Source organism: Pinus tabuliformis, chromosome 5_2, assembly GCF_031772625.1.
Source record: "Pinus tabuliformis cultivar Carrire ecotype Pingquan chromosome 5_2, CPIR1, whole genome shotgun sequence".
In the NCBI taxonomy this organism is placed as follows: domain Eukaryota; kingdom Viridiplantae; phylum Streptophyta; class Pinopsida; order Pinales; family Pinaceae; genus Pinus; species Pinus tabuliformis.
The window spans coordinates 69,796,171-69,814,415 of record NC_142306.1 but is presented as its reverse complement, the minus strand read 5'-3'; the positions used below and the strand labels follow the sequence as shown (position 1 = coordinate 69,814,415).

The 18,245-nt window shown below is 37.3% G+C and overlaps 1 protein-coding gene across 1 annotated transcript; it reads left to right on the top strand.

Moving 5' to 3' along the window:
• Positions 1 to 403: 403 nt before the first annotated feature.
• Positions 404 to 1,618, top strand: LOC149157589 (uncharacterized). Its single transcript, XM_089433735.1, has one exon. The coding sequence runs from the start codon at positions 404 to 406 to the stop codon at positions 1,616 to 1,618; it is 1,215 nt and encodes a 404-aa protein (XP_089289861.1).
• The last annotated feature ends 16,627 nt before the right edge of the window (positions 1,619 to 18,245 follow it).

The following is an 18,245-nucleotide window of genomic DNA, read 5'->3' as shown; positions in this document are numbered from 1 at the left end:
TTCGACTGATTGTATATTATCTGTTTCTGATTCTATAAATGATAAATCAAATAATGTTCCCATCCCTCTTAAGATGAATCCTGTCATATGCCTGGTAGTCTCCACCCCAGCACCCATCCTAAACTCCCCTTGCAACACTGTCCAAAATATTCACCCCCACGAACCCTCTGGGGACTCGGCCTCCAGATCCACTCACCATTATAACCTACGCTCCATTCCACCCTCCCTCCATGCCTTCAGATTGGAGGAGGACCCAATTCCACCTCTCCCCCCAAGGCACCCGGGGCAGGCAATCTCGCATCTCCAAAGCAATCAAAAGGGCCAGTCTCGAGGTGGCCTCAGGAATTCAATCTCCCATAGATCAGGTCCTTAGAGCAAAGGGGAACCCTGCAAAAGTGGACCCATGAAAGGCCTCTCCTTCAACTATAGGGGTTTAGCCAGCCCTGATAAAAAATTGGCGCTGAAAAGGCTATGTCTATCAGAAAGATTGGACTTCCTAATGCTACAAGAAACCCTAGGTGATGGCCCCTCTATACTCCAAACCCTAAAACCCTTTCTACCTGACTGGGAGTTTTTCTTCTTAGATGTGAGAGGGCGCTCGAGGGGCTGCGCACTCGGTTTCAACAAAAATTCAATCAAAATCTCAAATGTTTGGGGTGGGCAGGGCTTCCTAGGAGCAATCATCATCTCCACCTCTCCCAATGTCACTTTGAGGGATTTTAATATCTACGGCCCCTACCAGCACCAAGAGGCTTTCTGGGAGCATCTATTACAGGCGGACTTTATGCAGGCCAAGAACCTGATCATTGGGGGAGACCTCAATTTCTCCCTAGGGTTGGTAGAATCATGGGGCCACAGGGCTCAATCAGATGTTTTAACGGGCTTCTTTGAGAAACTTTTGGATGACCATGAACTCATAAGTATTGACTCGGCTCGCATCAGGCCAACTTGGAGGAATCGCAGAACTGGGGAGGATGCCCTAGCTCGACGGTTAGATAGGTTTCTCATCAAATTGCCCCTATTAAACCGTCTGGCTCGAATTCGCCAATGGGTGGGCTCGGGGGGTTGCTCAGACCACTCCCCGATTTTCTTGGAAATTGAAGATGCAAATAGTAAGCCAGGCTCCCCCTTCAAATTCAATGCAACATGGCTCAGTGAAGAAGGATTCCAGGTCTTGGTTAAGAAAAACTGGACTCGCTGTAGCCAAGAAGCTGGGTTGCCACCAGCTTTAGTCATTTTAAATAACCTCAATCACATTAAAGGAAAAACTATAGACTGGATCAAGGCCAAGAAAAAAAAAAAAGATGAAGAGGAGCTAGTCAAGATCGAAGCCGAACTAATTCAGCTCGAATCAATGGGGTTGAACAGTTATGCATCTCTACAAACAAAGGAACAACTTATTAATCTAGAGAAAGAAAAGATTAAACTCTTGAGAAGATCCAAGGAGACCTGGCGTCTAAAGAGCATAGCTATTTGGCTAAAATCAGATGACGAAAACACAAAATTCTTCCAACAATTTGCCAGAGGCAGGAGAGGGGTCAACACAATCTGGGAGTTGAAAGACCAGCATGGGAGAGAGGCCAACACTTTTGCACAACTTGTGGATATGGGGGTTTGACATTTCTTGTCCATCTACAAAAGCCCAAGGGGGGCAAACATAGTCCAGATCCTTCGAGTGGCAGAAACTGTGCCTCGTTTTGTAGAGGATGATGAAAGGGAGGCGTTGAATCTTCCTATCTCACTGGGGAAATTGGAGGCTGCCCGAATTTTTTTTAGCAAAGATAAGAGCCCAGGCCCGGATGGCTGGCCCATTGAATTCTATATCACTTTCCTTGAGCTCATCGACCAAGACCTCCTACTAGCCATTGAAGACTGCAGAACAACGGGAAGAATTTTGGAGGCTTTCAACTCCACCTTCATTGCCTTCATCCCCAAGGTGGACAAACCTCAAACTTTTGATGACTTCAAGCCCATATCCTATGCAACTGTATCTATAAGATTACCTCAAAGATTATTGCTCTCCGCATCAAGCCAATCCTCTCCAGAATGATCTCAAAGGAATAATTTTCCTTTCTTAGTCACCGCCATATCCATGAGGCCATAGGCATCGCTCAAGAAATGCTTCACTCCATCAAAACCCTCTCTAAAAAAGTAGTCATTCTCAAGATTGACTTATCCAAGGCTTTTGACAGAGTAAACTGGACCTATCTACAGCTCATGCTCACCCACATCGGTTTTCCTCACCAATTCATCAACTGGGTAGGGAGTTGCTTCACTATGATTTCCTTCAACGTCCTAATCAATGGGGCAGCATCTAGATTCTTCCACGCCAAGAGAGGGCTCAGGCAGGGTTGCCCTCTCTCCCCAATGTTATTCCTACTGATCATGGAAGGCCTCAGTAGAATATTAAAATCAACAAGAATAAATGGAACTGTGGGAGGAGTGGAAATCAATGACAGGACCATTATTTCTCACCTTCTATTTGTTGATGATGTTCTAATTTTTCTAAATGCATCATATAGAGATACCTCTTGTTTCAAGTCAATTCTATTATGTTTTGTAAAGCAATAGTAATGGAGTCGAACTATGACAAATCAACTATCATTTTCAGCCCCTGTCTCCCAAATGAACAAAGATTTTCCTCCCAGCATTTCGGGTTCGTTAGGCAAGAGTTGGATGTTGGTCTAAAATACTTCGGTTTCAAGCTAAATCCAAATGGGTACCAAATCGCAGATTGATCGTGGATGCTTGCAAAAATTGAAGCCCAAATAAATATATGGCAGCAAAAGTGGCTCTCTTGGGCAGGCAAGCTCACCCTCATAAAATCAGCCCTTGAGGCAATTCCAGTCTACTGGATGTCTCTGGCTTGGATCCCTAAAGGAATTCTTCGTAGAATCAAGCAGATCTGTTGTAGATTCCTCTAGCGAGGCCAAAATGCAGGAAAACCCTTTGCTTGGGTCAAATGGGAAAGGATAGCAAAACCCAAGAAATGGGGAGGTTGGGGTCTTAAGGAACCTCAGGATTTTGCAAAGGCCCTCAGAGAAAAAATGGGTTGGCAAATCATTACCTCGAGTAGCCTTTGGAAGGAAGTAGTTTACAATAAGTATATACACCCCTCATCAACTACAGATTGGATCCGTAGTCCCAGCTACAATACCATGGGGGCCTCAAATATATGGAAGGCCATCACACACTCCTTTGAGATCATAAAACAAGGACTAACATGGAAAGTGGGGAATGACACCCAGATCAGAATTGGCTCTGATGCCTGGGCAGGAAGCGGAAATGCTCACATTCTGCCAAGAGAGATGCGGCAGGAGCTCATGGCAGTGGGGATTTCACAGCTCGCATACATTTCGGCTAAGGGGCAGTCGATGTGGCCAAATATGCAATGGCAAGCATTTGAGCATGTTGGAATAAACGAAATATGGAGCAGGGAGTGGACACAGTTCGTGGGGGCACTGGAGGAAGCAAACATTCGGATCACTGAAAAGGAGGACAAGCTTATTTGGGCCAAGGATCCCACCAGCATCTACTCCCCAAAGGCAAGTTTTGCTGCAACCATGGAGACTCGAGCAATGGGGGCTACCAAATGGTGGTGGAAGTACATTTGGAAGCTAAAATCCCCCCATAAAGCCCGACTACTCATATGAATTATTCTCTTAAACAAAATCCCCACCGAACAAAATATGAAAAAACGAAACATCCATGGCCATTCTAGATGCAGCCTTTGCAAAGCTGCCATTGAAGATATAGGTCACCTCTTTCTCCATTTCTCAGTTTCGGCTGATATCTGGAATATCATCACCTCAGCACTCTCAATTCAAATTCGACGGACAAGACAAAATGTAAATGAGGCATGCAAGAATTGGTGGTCGAGCTCAGCCAAATAGAAATTAGAAAATCTGTCTCTCATTATATGCTGGAGCATATGGATTATTCAAAACCATAGAATTTTTCAGGATAAAAATATGTTGGGGGCGACAGTTTGCAACCATATGATGGCCATCGTCAACTCAATCCCAGAGGATCGATCTAGCACCTAACTCGGGTGATCATCTTAGAAGTAATTGACAGAAGCCAACCATGGGCGTATTTTGATGGTTCAGCCCAGTCAGAGGGCTGCGGGGGAGGGGCAGTCCTACATCTAAATCACTCGGTGATTTTTAAAATAAAAGTGGGACTAGGGAGAGCCACAAAAAACTATGCGGAACTAAACAGCCTTAGACATCTCCTCCTCTTTGCTAGAGAAAAACATTGCCATAGACTTCAGATTTTTGGGGACTCACAACTCATCATAAATTGGATAAATGGGAACTATATCTGTCACTTGCACACACTCAGAGACTTGGTGGAGGATGCTATTTTCTTAAAATCTCAGTTTGAGTAATTTGTCTGCTCTCATATCTACAGGGAAAGGAATGAAGTCGCTGATCTTCTTTCCAAAGAGGCCGTGCAGCTGACCAAAGGACACTGGTTGATACAGGAGTACAAGGATGGGGCCTTTTTCCAGATCTACCATAGGCCTTTCATCGAAGGAGCCTCGGGACTGATCCATGTGATCATCCTAGTTTTATGCTCCTTTTTTTCTCTGCTATTCAGTGTTTACAATGCAATTATGGTTTAAAGTATACAGACCTGGTTTATTTTTTTACCCTTCAAGTTTAATGAAGGATGATATGTAAATATAAAAATAGTGCTCATGACATTTGGACTGACACTCTTCTGATAGTAGTGAAAGCATTTCTCACATGCTGGGATATAACATGTAATTTTCTTAAAGTTCTTAATGAAAATTACGCTTTTTCCTTGGGAAAAAAAAAAAAACAAAGCTTGAAAGTCTCAAATATTTAGATTTTAGTTGATTCCAAAAATTATTACAAAGCTTTCAAAGTGTAATATTGTACAATAAAGAACTCCAATGCCAGTCCGTTCTGTCATATAACCATAGGCTTGTCATTTGTATCTTTTGACTTCTAGAAACTTTCTACTTAATAATACTCATGTTTTTAGCAGATCAGTCTGATTTATTTCGTTTGGAATTTGTAAATCATGAATCACCCATATGTTTAGTCTTATTTGTTTCTTTTGGTATTTGTAAATAATGAAACACCCATATGTTTCTAGCCAAGTAGTCTACTCTTTTTCTTCTGGAATTTGAAAATTATGAACACTAAGTTTTTGGCGCATCCATCCTAATTATTTATTATTTTTTGTTTTAATCGCGAAACCCTTATATGTTTTCAGCCATCCAATCTAATTTATTTTTTTTCCTCTGGAATTAGTAAATTATGAATATAGATTTTATAAGGATGCTTTCTAACTGTATAGGAGAAAAAAGTTGATGAAGTTATTAATAAAAAAGTTTATGTATAAAAAAAATGTAATTGTTATATTATAAATTTTAAAATTATTAAATTTTTATTCAATTAAGGGAGTTGATTAATTTTTCTTTTATATATATATAAATTAGTTAAAATAATAATTTTACAAGTATTTAAGATTCAACATTGGTTGTGTGGGTTATTAAATATAGTTTTTTTATTAATTATAGTTTCTCTATATAGCTAATTTGTGTAATTATAATTTATTTTTGAAATTATGATATATAAGAATTTATTTATAATATATAGAAACCATGCTAGAAAATAAATTCACATCTCTTGAAGACAAGATAAAAAAAAAAAATAGAAAATAAAATAGAATTATTGGAGAATAAAATGGAGGCAATGGAGACTAGGTTGCAGGTTATAGAAAAACAAAACCAAGATACGAACCAAACATCCCAGCAAGGAGATGCTGATACTTTAGAAAGTCTTAAAATGAAGGACATGATTTTTGTCTCTACGGTATTTGATTTCTCTTGTCCAAAGGCATTTGATTTCTAAACTTTGCGGTCCAAAGGCATTCGATTACTCTATGGTCCAAAGGCATTCGATTTCTAAACTCTGCGACATATTTAAACACAGATTCACCTTGTCTGCGGCCCAAAGGCATTCGATTACTAAAATCTGCAGTCCAAAGCCATTTGATTACTCTATGGTCCAAAGGTATTCAATTTCTAAACTCTGCGGCATATTTAAACACAGATTCACCTTTGATGCTTTGAACTTGGTTCGCCTCCGGTGGTTCACATTTGATTTCTGTCTCTGTGGCATTTGATTTCTCTTGTGTTCGCTCGAGTATCATGACTAGTTTTCTGTGATGGGTTGCATAGTCGGTGGCACATAGAGTGAGTTTATAATGATCAATTTTCTATGGTGGAGTTCCTAGTTTGTGGCGCATACAGTGATCCTATCTCAGGTGCGAGTATGCGGTGCAAGCCTGCAAAGACATTTGATTACTCTGTGGTCGAAAGGCATTTGATTTATCTGCACACTTTGAGGTCGAAAAATATTTCTCTGCGGTCTCGGTGATTAAATAATGATTGGTTTATGAAACATTACGTGAACCCTAAACATTGCAATCTCAGAGCTCTCATGTTCTTGTATTCGAAAAATCTACGGCGAACCCTAATCTCTGCGAAACTTGATTTTTATTACAATATATTTATTGGATCTTGTCTGGGTGCGGTAGTTCTCTGCGGTCTTAGTGATTAAATAAGGACTGGTTTGTGAAACATTAAGTGAACCCTGACCATTGCGATCTCAGATCTCTCGTGTTCTTTTTTATAATACCCATCTACTGTACTCTGTGGTCTTGGTGGTACATCGAATAATTTGCAGGTGCATTTGAAAAATCTACAGCAAACCTTAATCTCTGCAGAACTTGATTTTTATTGAAATATATTGATTGGATCTTGCATGCGGTGCGGTGGTTCTCTACGGTCTTGGTGATTAAATAATGATTGGTCTATGAAACATTACGTGAACCCTAACCATTGCGATCTCAGAGATCTCGTGTTCTTTTTTACAATCCTCCTCTAATGTCCTTTGCAGTCTTAGTGGTACATCAAATAATCTGCAAGTGTATTATGGCAAATCCAATCCGGTCTGTGGGTTGCAGTTTGATCTAGGGCGGTCTGCGGTTTGGTTTTCAGATATCAGGTGCACACATTCCTTATCTTTTTCTAATACATATCTTCTCATATATTTTCAAGTAAGAATAATTCACCACAACAACCAAAAATTACCAAAGGCAAAACTAGCACAATTACTCTATAAAGCCTTTATGAGTGTATAGAGTCTTTAGAGAAACGTAGAGAAGAAAGAGAAGTCAATCTAAAAAGAGAGTTAGAAGCCATGCAAGAAAATAAATTCACATCTCTTGAAGAAAAGATCCAAAAACAAATAGAAAATAAAATAGAACTATTGGAGAATAAAATGGAGGCAATGGAGACTAGGTTGCAAGTTATAGAAAAACAAAACCAAGATACGAACCAAACATCCCAGCAAGGAGATGCTGATACTTTAGAGAGTCTTAAAATGAAGGACGTGATCAAATAACTAGAATAAAATGTTAATAGTTGCCTCACCCTAAATAGCATGGCAGGTAAATTAGATATCAAACCAATTAAAGATGAAATGAAAAAATTGATAGAATTAGACCATGAGCGTAACAAAAGGGCCTTGAACCTTATAATCTTCAAGTTGAAAGAGGAGGTAGACGAGGATACTTTAGCCATAGCCCAGAAAGAATTACATAATAGATTACAAATTGAAACAACGTGTCTCACAGAAGCAACAAGGTTGGGGAAATTAAATGAGAATAAAGGAAGGCTAATCCAAATAAAGGTGAGCTCTACTGACCATAAGTATGACATACTTAGTAAAAACTCAAGTCTCAAAGGAACGAGAATATTTATAAATGAAGATCTCATTCCAGAAGATCAAGTAGAATTAAGAAAGGAGGTTCAAAAGGTAAACCAAGCTAGGAAGGAAGGAAAATGGGCAATAATCAGAAATAGAAGCCGTTATTCGAGATAGAAACCAAAAAGATAGTAATAAATAGGAATTCAACGTGCTCCAGATTATTTCTTGAAACTGTCAGGGCTTTCCATGGAACAAAGGCCCTAAGCTAAGTTGGATCTCGAATGATGTTGATATTATATTGCTTGTTGAAACTTGGGAGCACGAAAAATCCAAGGTCCCTAACATAGATGGCTTTGCACTATGGTCTACCTGGAACAAGCGATCCTCCCGTAGAGGCATTGGGGGTATAGCTTGTTACATTAAGAAGAACATCTCCCCCCATGCTAGGATTTATAAAAACGACCCTTACAACCAATATAGTTGGATAGAGATTACTGACATTAATGATAAAAAGACCTACATAGCAATCTGTTATTCCCTCCCCATCAATTCTAACTTCTATAAGAAAAAGAATCTAGATAAAAATAGTCCTTACAATGGTTTAGAGAATGATATTTCTAGCCTAAGGAATGAAGGTAATATCCTTTTAATGGGTGACTTTAATGCTCGAACTTCAAGCAACCAAGCTATTCTTCTAAGCAATCATTCCAACCCTAATCCTCTTTGGTTAGACGAAGACCTTACTCTGGTTAGTTGGTACAAAAGGAGCTCTGAAGACCTTGGGGAAAATTTGTTTGGGTTGGAGCTAGTCAAGCTCTGTAGTGCTCAGGATCTCATAATTTGCAATGGCCTAAAGAAGTGGCTCAATTCTAGCCAGATGACCTGCATCCATGGGCTTGGTAGTAGCATGGTAGACTATGTTATTTCCGATCTCCCTTTATACAACGAAATAATAAATTTTGACATCTTAAACGACGATGAGCCTTACTCTGATCATAGGCCTTTACTTATAACTCTCAATTTTTTCATGCATAGAGATCCCATAGAAGATAATCCTTATAGCCATAAGAACTTAATCTTTGATAGAAATAAAAACGATCTCTTTCTAAATGAATTAAAAACTAATTTGCTTCCTTTATCTGGTATAGACAACATAGAAAACCTCTATCATAATTTTACTACAACCCTCTCATATTCTATTAACAAGTTCTCAATTGAAGTTTCAAGTAATAAAGGAAATAACAAAACCAACCCATGGTATGACAAATATTGTAAAAGTGTGAGGAGAGAAATTAAGGAAGCTGTTGATGAATCTCTTAAAATTGGCAAGATAAAACTATACAAAGCCCTAACTAAAAGGAAAAAAGGTAGTATATTCCTAAAAGACAAGAGAATCTCTTACACCTCTCTAAGGTAGCTCCAAAAAATTCTGGAGGCATATTCTAACTAGAAATACTAAAGATAATAATAAAATTTCTTTGCACGACTGGAATTCCTACCTTAAAAAGCTTTATGAATCTCCAAATGTCATGGATAACTTTGAAACCCTGCTCACAACAAAAGAATTTTTCTCATTAGAAGACATTGATTTTGGGGTTAAACGCCTGGCAAATGGCAAAGCTAAGGACATTGAAGGTTACCAGGCAGAAATCTTAAAAATTGGAGGTCTTGTCCTCATCCCCCACATCCACAATCTTTTCAATCAGCAGTCAAGCAAGGGTTCCCTAAACCATGGACTTAGAGCCTCATTATCCCTATTTTTAAAAGTGGGGATACAAATAACCCCTCTAATTATCGAACAATTATGATCATCCCTCTCTTAGCCAAGTTATATGGTATCATTTTGGAAAAGAAGTTGAGCATATGGCTTGAAAGTGAAGGTAAGCGGGCTAAAGGCCAAGCGATTTTTAGAAGGCAACACTCAACAACGGACCACCTCGTTGCGCTTAGGAGCATGGTGGAGGAATGCCGCAATGATAAATCCAATCCCTTTTTTTGCTTTGTGGACTTTAGAAAGGCTTTTGATACGGTTCCTAGAAACAACCTATGGAATAGATTAGAAGAGCTAAAGGTTCGTTTCAAGTTGAGCACTGTTGCTATAAGGTTATATGAGAATGTAATTGCCAAGTTAAAGAGCAATGATATCGGAGTTAAACAACGTTGCCCCCTCTCCCCTACCCTATTTGGCATTTACATCGACAAGCTAGAAGGTTGTTTAGAGGAAGCAGGCTGTGCTGGCACGATCTTAGCTGAGATAGTCATCATCCTTCTTCTCTATACTGGCGAGATTGTTCTTCTCGCAAGGTGCCCATCGGATCTTGATAAGAAACTTAGACTTCTTAAGGATTTCTGCTCTACCATGGGTATGACTGTTAACACTGACAAAAAAAAAGTTATGATTATCAAATCCAAGAATGACACTTACGCTAATTTTATGTATGACAATAGTAACTTGGAGGAAGTATCTTCTTACAAGTACCTAGGAATTGATATTCATCACAAGCTCAACTGGAACTATAGCATTGAGAAAAGGATTAATGGGGGATGGAAAGCTTATTTTGGTCTTGAAAATAATTAAATAAGTTCCTCTTTGCAACTTTAATCACTCCTGTTATCTTATATGGATGTGAGGTCTGGGGTTGCAGCATCTCTAGAGAATCCTGGAGAAAGATTGAGTAAATCCAGAAGCGTTTTATAACGTATAACCTCAAAATTAAAAGCAATATGCCCTATCCTATCCTCCTTATAGAAGTGGGTCTTTCCCCTATCGAGAGCCTAGCTATGACTAGGCTTCTATTGTACAAGCACAAACTCAATAACATAGGAGACCATAGACTTCCTAAGCTAGCTTTAAATTCCAGCAAAAACCACCTAAGGCTCAAACGAGATTGGTATAAAGACACCAGGGCCTGGTTAAACCATTCGGAGATCGACGAGAATGTTTCATTGCAAAACATTAATAACATTAAAAATATTGTTACTTCTAAGTTCAAAGAAAAAATGTGGTGTGAGAAAGATTTAGCAGCTAAAAGAAAATTAAGATATTATAAGGAGGTCATCAACCCCACCCTAGAAGATCAAAAGTATCTCTATGTTTTAACTAGCTCAAAGAAGAAAATTAATATAACGAAGATTAGAACGAACTCTCATGAGCTCCATAGTGAAACGAGTCGTTGGGCAGTTCCTAAAACACCATGGATGGAAATGATCTGCCATCTCTGTGAGAATATGAACATCGAGGATGAAAATCACTTCCTCCTAGAGTGCCCGCGTACAACCACATTAGATCTCAGTTTCATAATCTTTGTTGCAATACTGACCTTCCTGTCCTTTTACGATGTCAAAATTATAGTGAGCTCGGGAGGCTTCTCTCCAAGCTTTTTAAGCATAGGAATAAAATCTTAAATCAGACTAAATAATTCATTTCTTTAAGTCTGATAGACCAAATTTTGGTCTCAGTGGACGTTAACCATCATCATCATAATATTTAGTTTAAAAAATCTATTTTAATTTTTAATATAATTTAAAATAATATTTAATTAGGTAAAAAAAAAAATTAAATAAAATAAATAAATATTTAGAGGGTTTAAGATTATAATTTATTTTTGAAATTATGATATATAAGAATTTATTTTATGATATATAATAATATTTAGTTGAAATTTTCTATTTTAATTTTTAATATAATTTGAAATAATATTTAATTAGGTAAAATAATTACTTTTTTAAATTAAAAAAGTTAAATATTTAAGGTTTAAGATTATAATTTATTTTTGAAATTATGATATATAAGAATTTATTTATGATATATAATAATATTTAGTTTAAAAAAATATTCTATTTTTAATATAATTTAAAATTATATTTAATTAGGTAAAAAAATATTTTTTAAATTAAAAAAGTTAAATATTTAACCTCTAAAGAGTTTTTTGGTTTTCTTCTTCAAGGGAAAGTTTATTGGTGGTAAACTATTAACTAGACTTATTTTATATAAACAAGTTTTAAAATCGTGATATGATTTGATCACTTTGGATCTATTTTCATTTCTAATCTATTATAGGTTGAGAGGGGCTCATATTTTTTTAGTGTAAAGTTTGAGGAAACGTTTGTAAGCTAGAGATTTGATCGGTAGTTTGATAGATTTAGAGATAAGATGGATTGAAGCCAATTTAATTTTTAATAATTATTAATAAATAAAAAATATTGATTTTATTTGATTTTAGACAATTAATTTTTTTTAATTTAATTTCACTAAGTCAAAATGTTAGGTAACATAACATTACAACATCTCTTCCATAATAGGCTAAGACCTCTAAGCTTAATAATTTTAAATAAACTAAATGATAAACATAAGATTATATTTCTGAGTTGAGTTGTTCTGAGTTGAGTTGTCTTTAGTGAGATTTTTTGAAAGCTTTTTCGGTGGGTTTTTCTGGTCTAATTTCTTTAAAATCTGGTATGAATTTATTGAAATCACAAGTTTGATGGGTAACCCTGCACAATGGAAGTGCCCTAGGGGTTTTTCAGGGTGTTGAATCCATATATACTGTCAATCCATATATATAACACAAATCAAGATTTCACCTCAAATTTTTCCCGCCAGATTCCGGCACGAAAAGTCCACAGAGTCGCATTAAAGACAACTCCTTATATTTGTGTGAGATTTCTTTTAATATAACACATAAATTTATTAATATTATATTTAATATTTTTCTCAAAAGAATATATATTGTAAATATGTAAATGTTATTTAAAAAAATTATTTATTGTGATTGTTTTTATTTGTCTTATATTGTTTATTTTCCATGTATCTAAAAACAAGACCCAAGTCCTTCCAATAACAACACTCAAAATCATTAAAACAATATATTCTATATAAACTTAACATGTGACTTGGGGAAATTAAACGTGAGTGGGGAGAATAACAATAATTCCACGACCATATAAGAAAAAACCAATTTTGTTAATTTAAAAAACTTAAATCATATTTTTATAAATTCAAAATTTCACTAACATAATTATTTATAATCGATAACATAATTAGTAAATAAAATATAGTTATTTATACATATTCAATTTTTTAAACAAAATATATTTTTTAATAAATATTTGTTTATACACAATTATATATATATATATAGACAATAACAATCATTCCTCCCAACCATATGAGAAAAACTCAATTAACTATAACTTTTATTAATTTTAAAAATATAAATCATATTTTTATACATTCAAAATTAACTATAAATCATATTAATTCTAAAAGTACAAAATGTTGAATCCTTTGATGATTTTCACCTTATTTCTTGTTGTAATATGATACATAAAATGATCTCTAAAATTATAACCTCCCAATTAAAGCTCGTTCTAAGTGAGAATATATCTCAAGGAAAAATTGGTTTTCTTCCAAACGGGCAGATCCATGATGTTGTCTCTCTCACCCAAGAAACTTTGTACTCCATTAAAACAAAGAACCTTAGTGCATTTTCCATCATGATAGATCTTTTTGAAGCCTGTGACAGAGCAAATTGGATGTTCATTAGACTCTTAAAATGAGGTAGAAACTCCTGTATTTTTTTTGCAATGCAAACTAATTCTTCGATTGAAACAGTTAAATATGTTTTTAAATTAGTTTTTTTTGGGTCTTGTAATCAGGTCTTCCCTATCCATGGTCTTACTAGATTTTCTCTTATCTGAAATTGTAGATATGCACTGCAAAACTTACCCATTAATATGTTGATTTCACTTTTCATGTTTATTTGGATGAAATACTAGACAAGCTCAACCCTTTTTGCTTGCTTATCATGTTCTTTTTTCATTGTATACTCATCTATTGACCATCTTCCATTCTAAAATCTACACTGGTGCAATTCATTTGGTATCAAGAAATTTGGTTCTCATGGTCTTTCTTAACAAATAGAAATATTTGGTAAGAGAATTGTTATTCACTAGGTTATAGTGCTAAGCTTTGTTTTATCATGTCTTGATTGGGTTATATATATATATATATATATATATATAGTACAATCTGAATTAAAAAGAAATTGGAAACAAGTACAAAAAACTATGAAAATTAAAAAATTAGCTAACCCTAAAATAAAAACTGAAGTAGACTATAATAATTATAAAATTATATACTAAAATAAATCGTTATAGATCCTTGTTAATCCTATTGGTATTTATTAGATCTAGGAGATGGACTTATATTGGTATTGTCTGGAATGTGTGAAACTAGGACTACAAAGTTAATTTTAACGCTCCATTAGAAATTATTCAAGTTGCTCCAACAAAGTAGCTCTCCACCTCAGACTGCACTACTTTTATGATAGGTGTGTTCAAGGATACTGCATTGATATGAATGGAAAGCAATCTCACTTAAATCATGTTGTTACAAAATATTGTTTAATGGAAATGCAGTAGAGAGGAGTTGAATTCATGTTTTCAAACACTGTTGAACGGAAATGCAGTAGAGAGAACTTGAGTTGTTGCTTTCAAACAATATAGATCTTGAAACAATTGGTGTCCCCTATTTAATAATCTATAGGGAATTACAAAGTCTAGGTTTATTTAGTCAAGGTGGCGAGTAATCGGGATTTCTCAATGGAAATGTAATAGAGAAACCAAAACCCTAAGTTGAGTTGATGTTTTCAAACAATGTAGATGTGGAAACAAAGAGAACTTATATGACAGAAGTTAATAAAAAACTATTAGGTTTTGTGTTATGAAACCAGCTCACAAAAAGATAGAAAAGATAGATCAACGCCTTAGAATTCAACCTCTTCAAGGGGGCAACCTCCTTTACATTACACAAATGAATGATTCTTTGATGATTCAAATGGAAAAACCTCCTTTCTATATATAGGAGTCTAAGGAGTCACAATATAACCCAGCCGACCTAACAATAATAATATAAAGGCACAAAAATAATAATAGAGGGATTCTATGGGGCACAGTAATAACAATATGGGGACAATAGGGGCACAACAATATTAATAAGGGATACAACTACAATAGTAATGGGGTAATCACTAGTATTATAGGGACCTAACATGCCCCTCTCCTTCAAAAAAGTGTTGTCCTCAACGCTTGAGTAGTTCTAGATGCTTCTGTATAAAATTCTCATCCTCCCATGTGGAATATTCAGTGGATAAGTTCTTCCACTTGATGAGATACTCCAAAATTGATTGATTTCGTCGTTGTAGAGTTCTTGCTTCTGTGATTGCTTCCAGTTCCAATATAATTTTTCCTTCCTCCTCAAGTTCTGGCAATATTGTTTGAACTGGGAGCTTGTCACCTATAACCTTCTTTAAACACGAAACATGGAAAACTGGGTGCACTCGAGACACTGCAGGAAGCTCCAATTTGTATGCCATATTACCAATATTTTGCAACACCTTGTATGGACTATAATACTTTGGTGATAATTTATTATCCTTCTTAGCTTGCTTAAGGGACATTTGCTTATATGGTTGTAGCCGTAGGAATACCCAATCACCTACATCAAAACTTCTTTTGCTGCGATGTTGATTTGCCTGTTGTTTCATTCTATTCTGTGCAACACGAGGTTATCCTTTAAGAGTTGGAGGACTTGTTTTTGATGCTCGGTGTGATGTTCCACTTCTTGAACCTTAGACTTTTCTCTTAATATGATGTGATGGATGATGGTTGATATCCATAAAGTGCCATAAATAGGGTCATTTTTGTTGTTGTATGGAAGGAAGTGTGATACCTATTAGCCTCCTGTTGCAACAGGTTTCATATTTCATGATTGACAATGGAAGTGCCAAAAATGTTCATCTTTTTCAAGCTGCAAAAGTTCCATTTTTGAATGATTTTTCAGTTAAGGGAAAGCCAAACAGCCTAAGCTTGGTTTCCCTAGGTTTAAATTTGCTTGCCTTAGAATATAGAGAATAATATCTGGCCAAACAGTTTAAACTTGGCAGATGTGCAGATAGGTAGAGAATCTTGGGAGTTCAACAGTTCAAGCTGAGCCCCTGGCAGAAATAAGGGTAGTTTTTAGATAGGAAGGCAGTTGAAAAGAAAAAGAGATCAGGGTTTGCAAATCTAAGTGCACCCTTCCTGAAGTAACAAAAAATGCTAGGTGTTGTAAATAGGGTAGGTAGCCTGGGGTTGCAGAAGCAAGATTATCTCTATTTTGGGCTTTGGCAAGCACAGCTCATTTCATCAATGGCAGAGGTAGAAAAGCAGGCTCTAAATGGCAGAATTTTGGAAGCATGTCTAACTTCCCTTCTCCTCCCTCTCAAACTCTCTTACTAACATCCCCCTAAAGGACCTTGGGATCTGCCCAACAAGTCCTCATTCCATTTCATTTTTGTGAAGCATCAAGGTAAAGTTGGTTTTCTTAATTGAAAAGAAGCCACATTTCTTGTCTAAAATCACTTTCTCACTTTCATTTGCCCCTATATCTAAGTTTTATTGTTGAAACTTAGCCTTCTGCTCTTCTTTCACCTCACAATCCATATTAATTCCTAATTCTACTATGTAGCTCCCTAATTTCTCCCTTATCCCTATTCATTACTAAAACTATATAAAAATCCCCAAAAATATTAAATAGCCTCCCTAGGCACTATAGCCATATGTTCCTAATCTGGGGAAATATTAAGTCCATCCGGGACTTATATTTAACCCTTCCCTCATTCCCCCCTTGGAATCGGTCAACCCCCTGTTGAGCTGATAACCATTCCTTTTCCCCCGCAGTCACTGTTTAAAAAGTTTAAATGTTGACATATTATGTTAAAACATTAAACTTTCGTTTAAACCGCGCATATAAACCCAAACCCATCGTTCCAAAGTTTAAATCCCCGCCGGCACATAACACTTAAACCTTGTTTATTAATGTTTACCCCCCAGGGCCGTATTAACAATCCAATATAATACCGCGCGGGGCCCGTTTTAACCCTCCGCCACTTTGGTTGCCCCGCCAGCCGTTAGATCTGGCCCGCCCCAGATCTACGGTGGGCGGGCCTTTCCGTGCGCCAACAGCCCGAGCTTTAGCGTCCGGGAGTTCGGCGGTTTTGCCGTCGTACTCCCGCCACGCGTCAAGCTCTGGGGTGTGGCGGAGCCCCTCCCCCCAAAACCGCTCAGGCGCTAAAGCGATGCGCCCAATACCACCTACCACCTTGCCTGCCTGACGTCAGCGCCACGTCCTCCCCTATGACGTCACCTTTCGCCTTCTGTTGCCGTGCCACTTCGCCGCCACGTCGTCCCTTCTGTATCTTTTCCCTGCCACCATGCTGCCACGTTACCCACCCGTACATGATGACGTCATCTGCTGACGTCATCTCGCCACGTCGTCCGTCCGTACCCGAGACCCGTTGATGACATCACGCTGACGTCATCTCGGAAAAGCGCCAAAAGCGCCAATTGTCAATTTTTGCTTAAAAAGGGCGCGGACGACCGTTACTTTTCATTCTTATTGCTTCATTTGAATGCTTCGGCTCCCTGTTTCATCCATTTTCGCACTCTCAAAGCTGGAAATCAACCAAGCAAGCTGCCTCGGCCTGCATTTCGAGTTCGCAGCCTTCCTATGCACCAGTTCGTCCACCTTCGACGTCGTTCGAACCAGGTATTCATCATATTTTCCTCCCTTCGCCCTCTGCTTGCATTTTATCTGTTGTGAACCTGCAAAAATTTCCCAATTTATAGTTCTGCTGCACTTGAAACCCCATTAAACCTATTGGAAACCCTTTTACTTCAGAAAGGTCTCACGAACCTTCTGCCCATTTGCAAGTTTACTAGCAAAATTCAGTTTAACGCCCTGCCCCAATAAAGATTTCTCAGTTGTTCAACATTGCCCTATTTTACCCTGTTCCATTGTTTTAATCCGACCACTGAAGCTACAATTGCCCTCTATTCCCCTGCATTGTCCCTCATAGTCTCTAGCTCCGGAGAATTCACCAAGAAAAGGGGAAATTGACCCAAAATTCTGCAAAATTGACCTCTTACATCATAAGCTCTCAAGCTGTCCAGCCATTGTCACATTTGAAACTCAGTTTGCCTACTCCTGCTATTTATTGTAAGCAAATCTCATAAGCCGATTGTTTCACTAGCCATCCTTTCAGCTCAGGCACTCAAGAATCGCCAATTGCTGCTCTGTCTGCTCTGAGTGTTACTCCCGTCCACCCACCAAGTAAAGAGCTCGAGTCCATGCCCTTGGCCGATACAGATTATCTCATCCAAGACTTTGTTGCCAAAAGGAATCATATACGCACCTACTGCCAGCTGAGAAACAGCTTCTTGGATAAAACTGACAAGTATTGCATATGGGAGTCCAATCTGCCTTATTATTTCCTCCCTTCTGTGAATATCTTTCCTGAGATTATTCATCTCTGTGCTGCAAATTATGAACCGAGTCAAAGGGCCGTTAAGTCTTCATCTGGAAGCATACTTTTCTACACTACTCCTGACTCCATCAACCAGATGCTGAACTTCAGAACGAATCACACGCTATTGCCCTTTTCCATAAACAGT

Excerpts from the sequence above, each read along its gene's own strand:
- LOC149157589 (XM_089433735.1), top strand. The coding sequence starts at position 404 with ATGAAAGGCCTCTCCTTCAACTATAGGGGTTTAGCCAGCCCTGATAAA.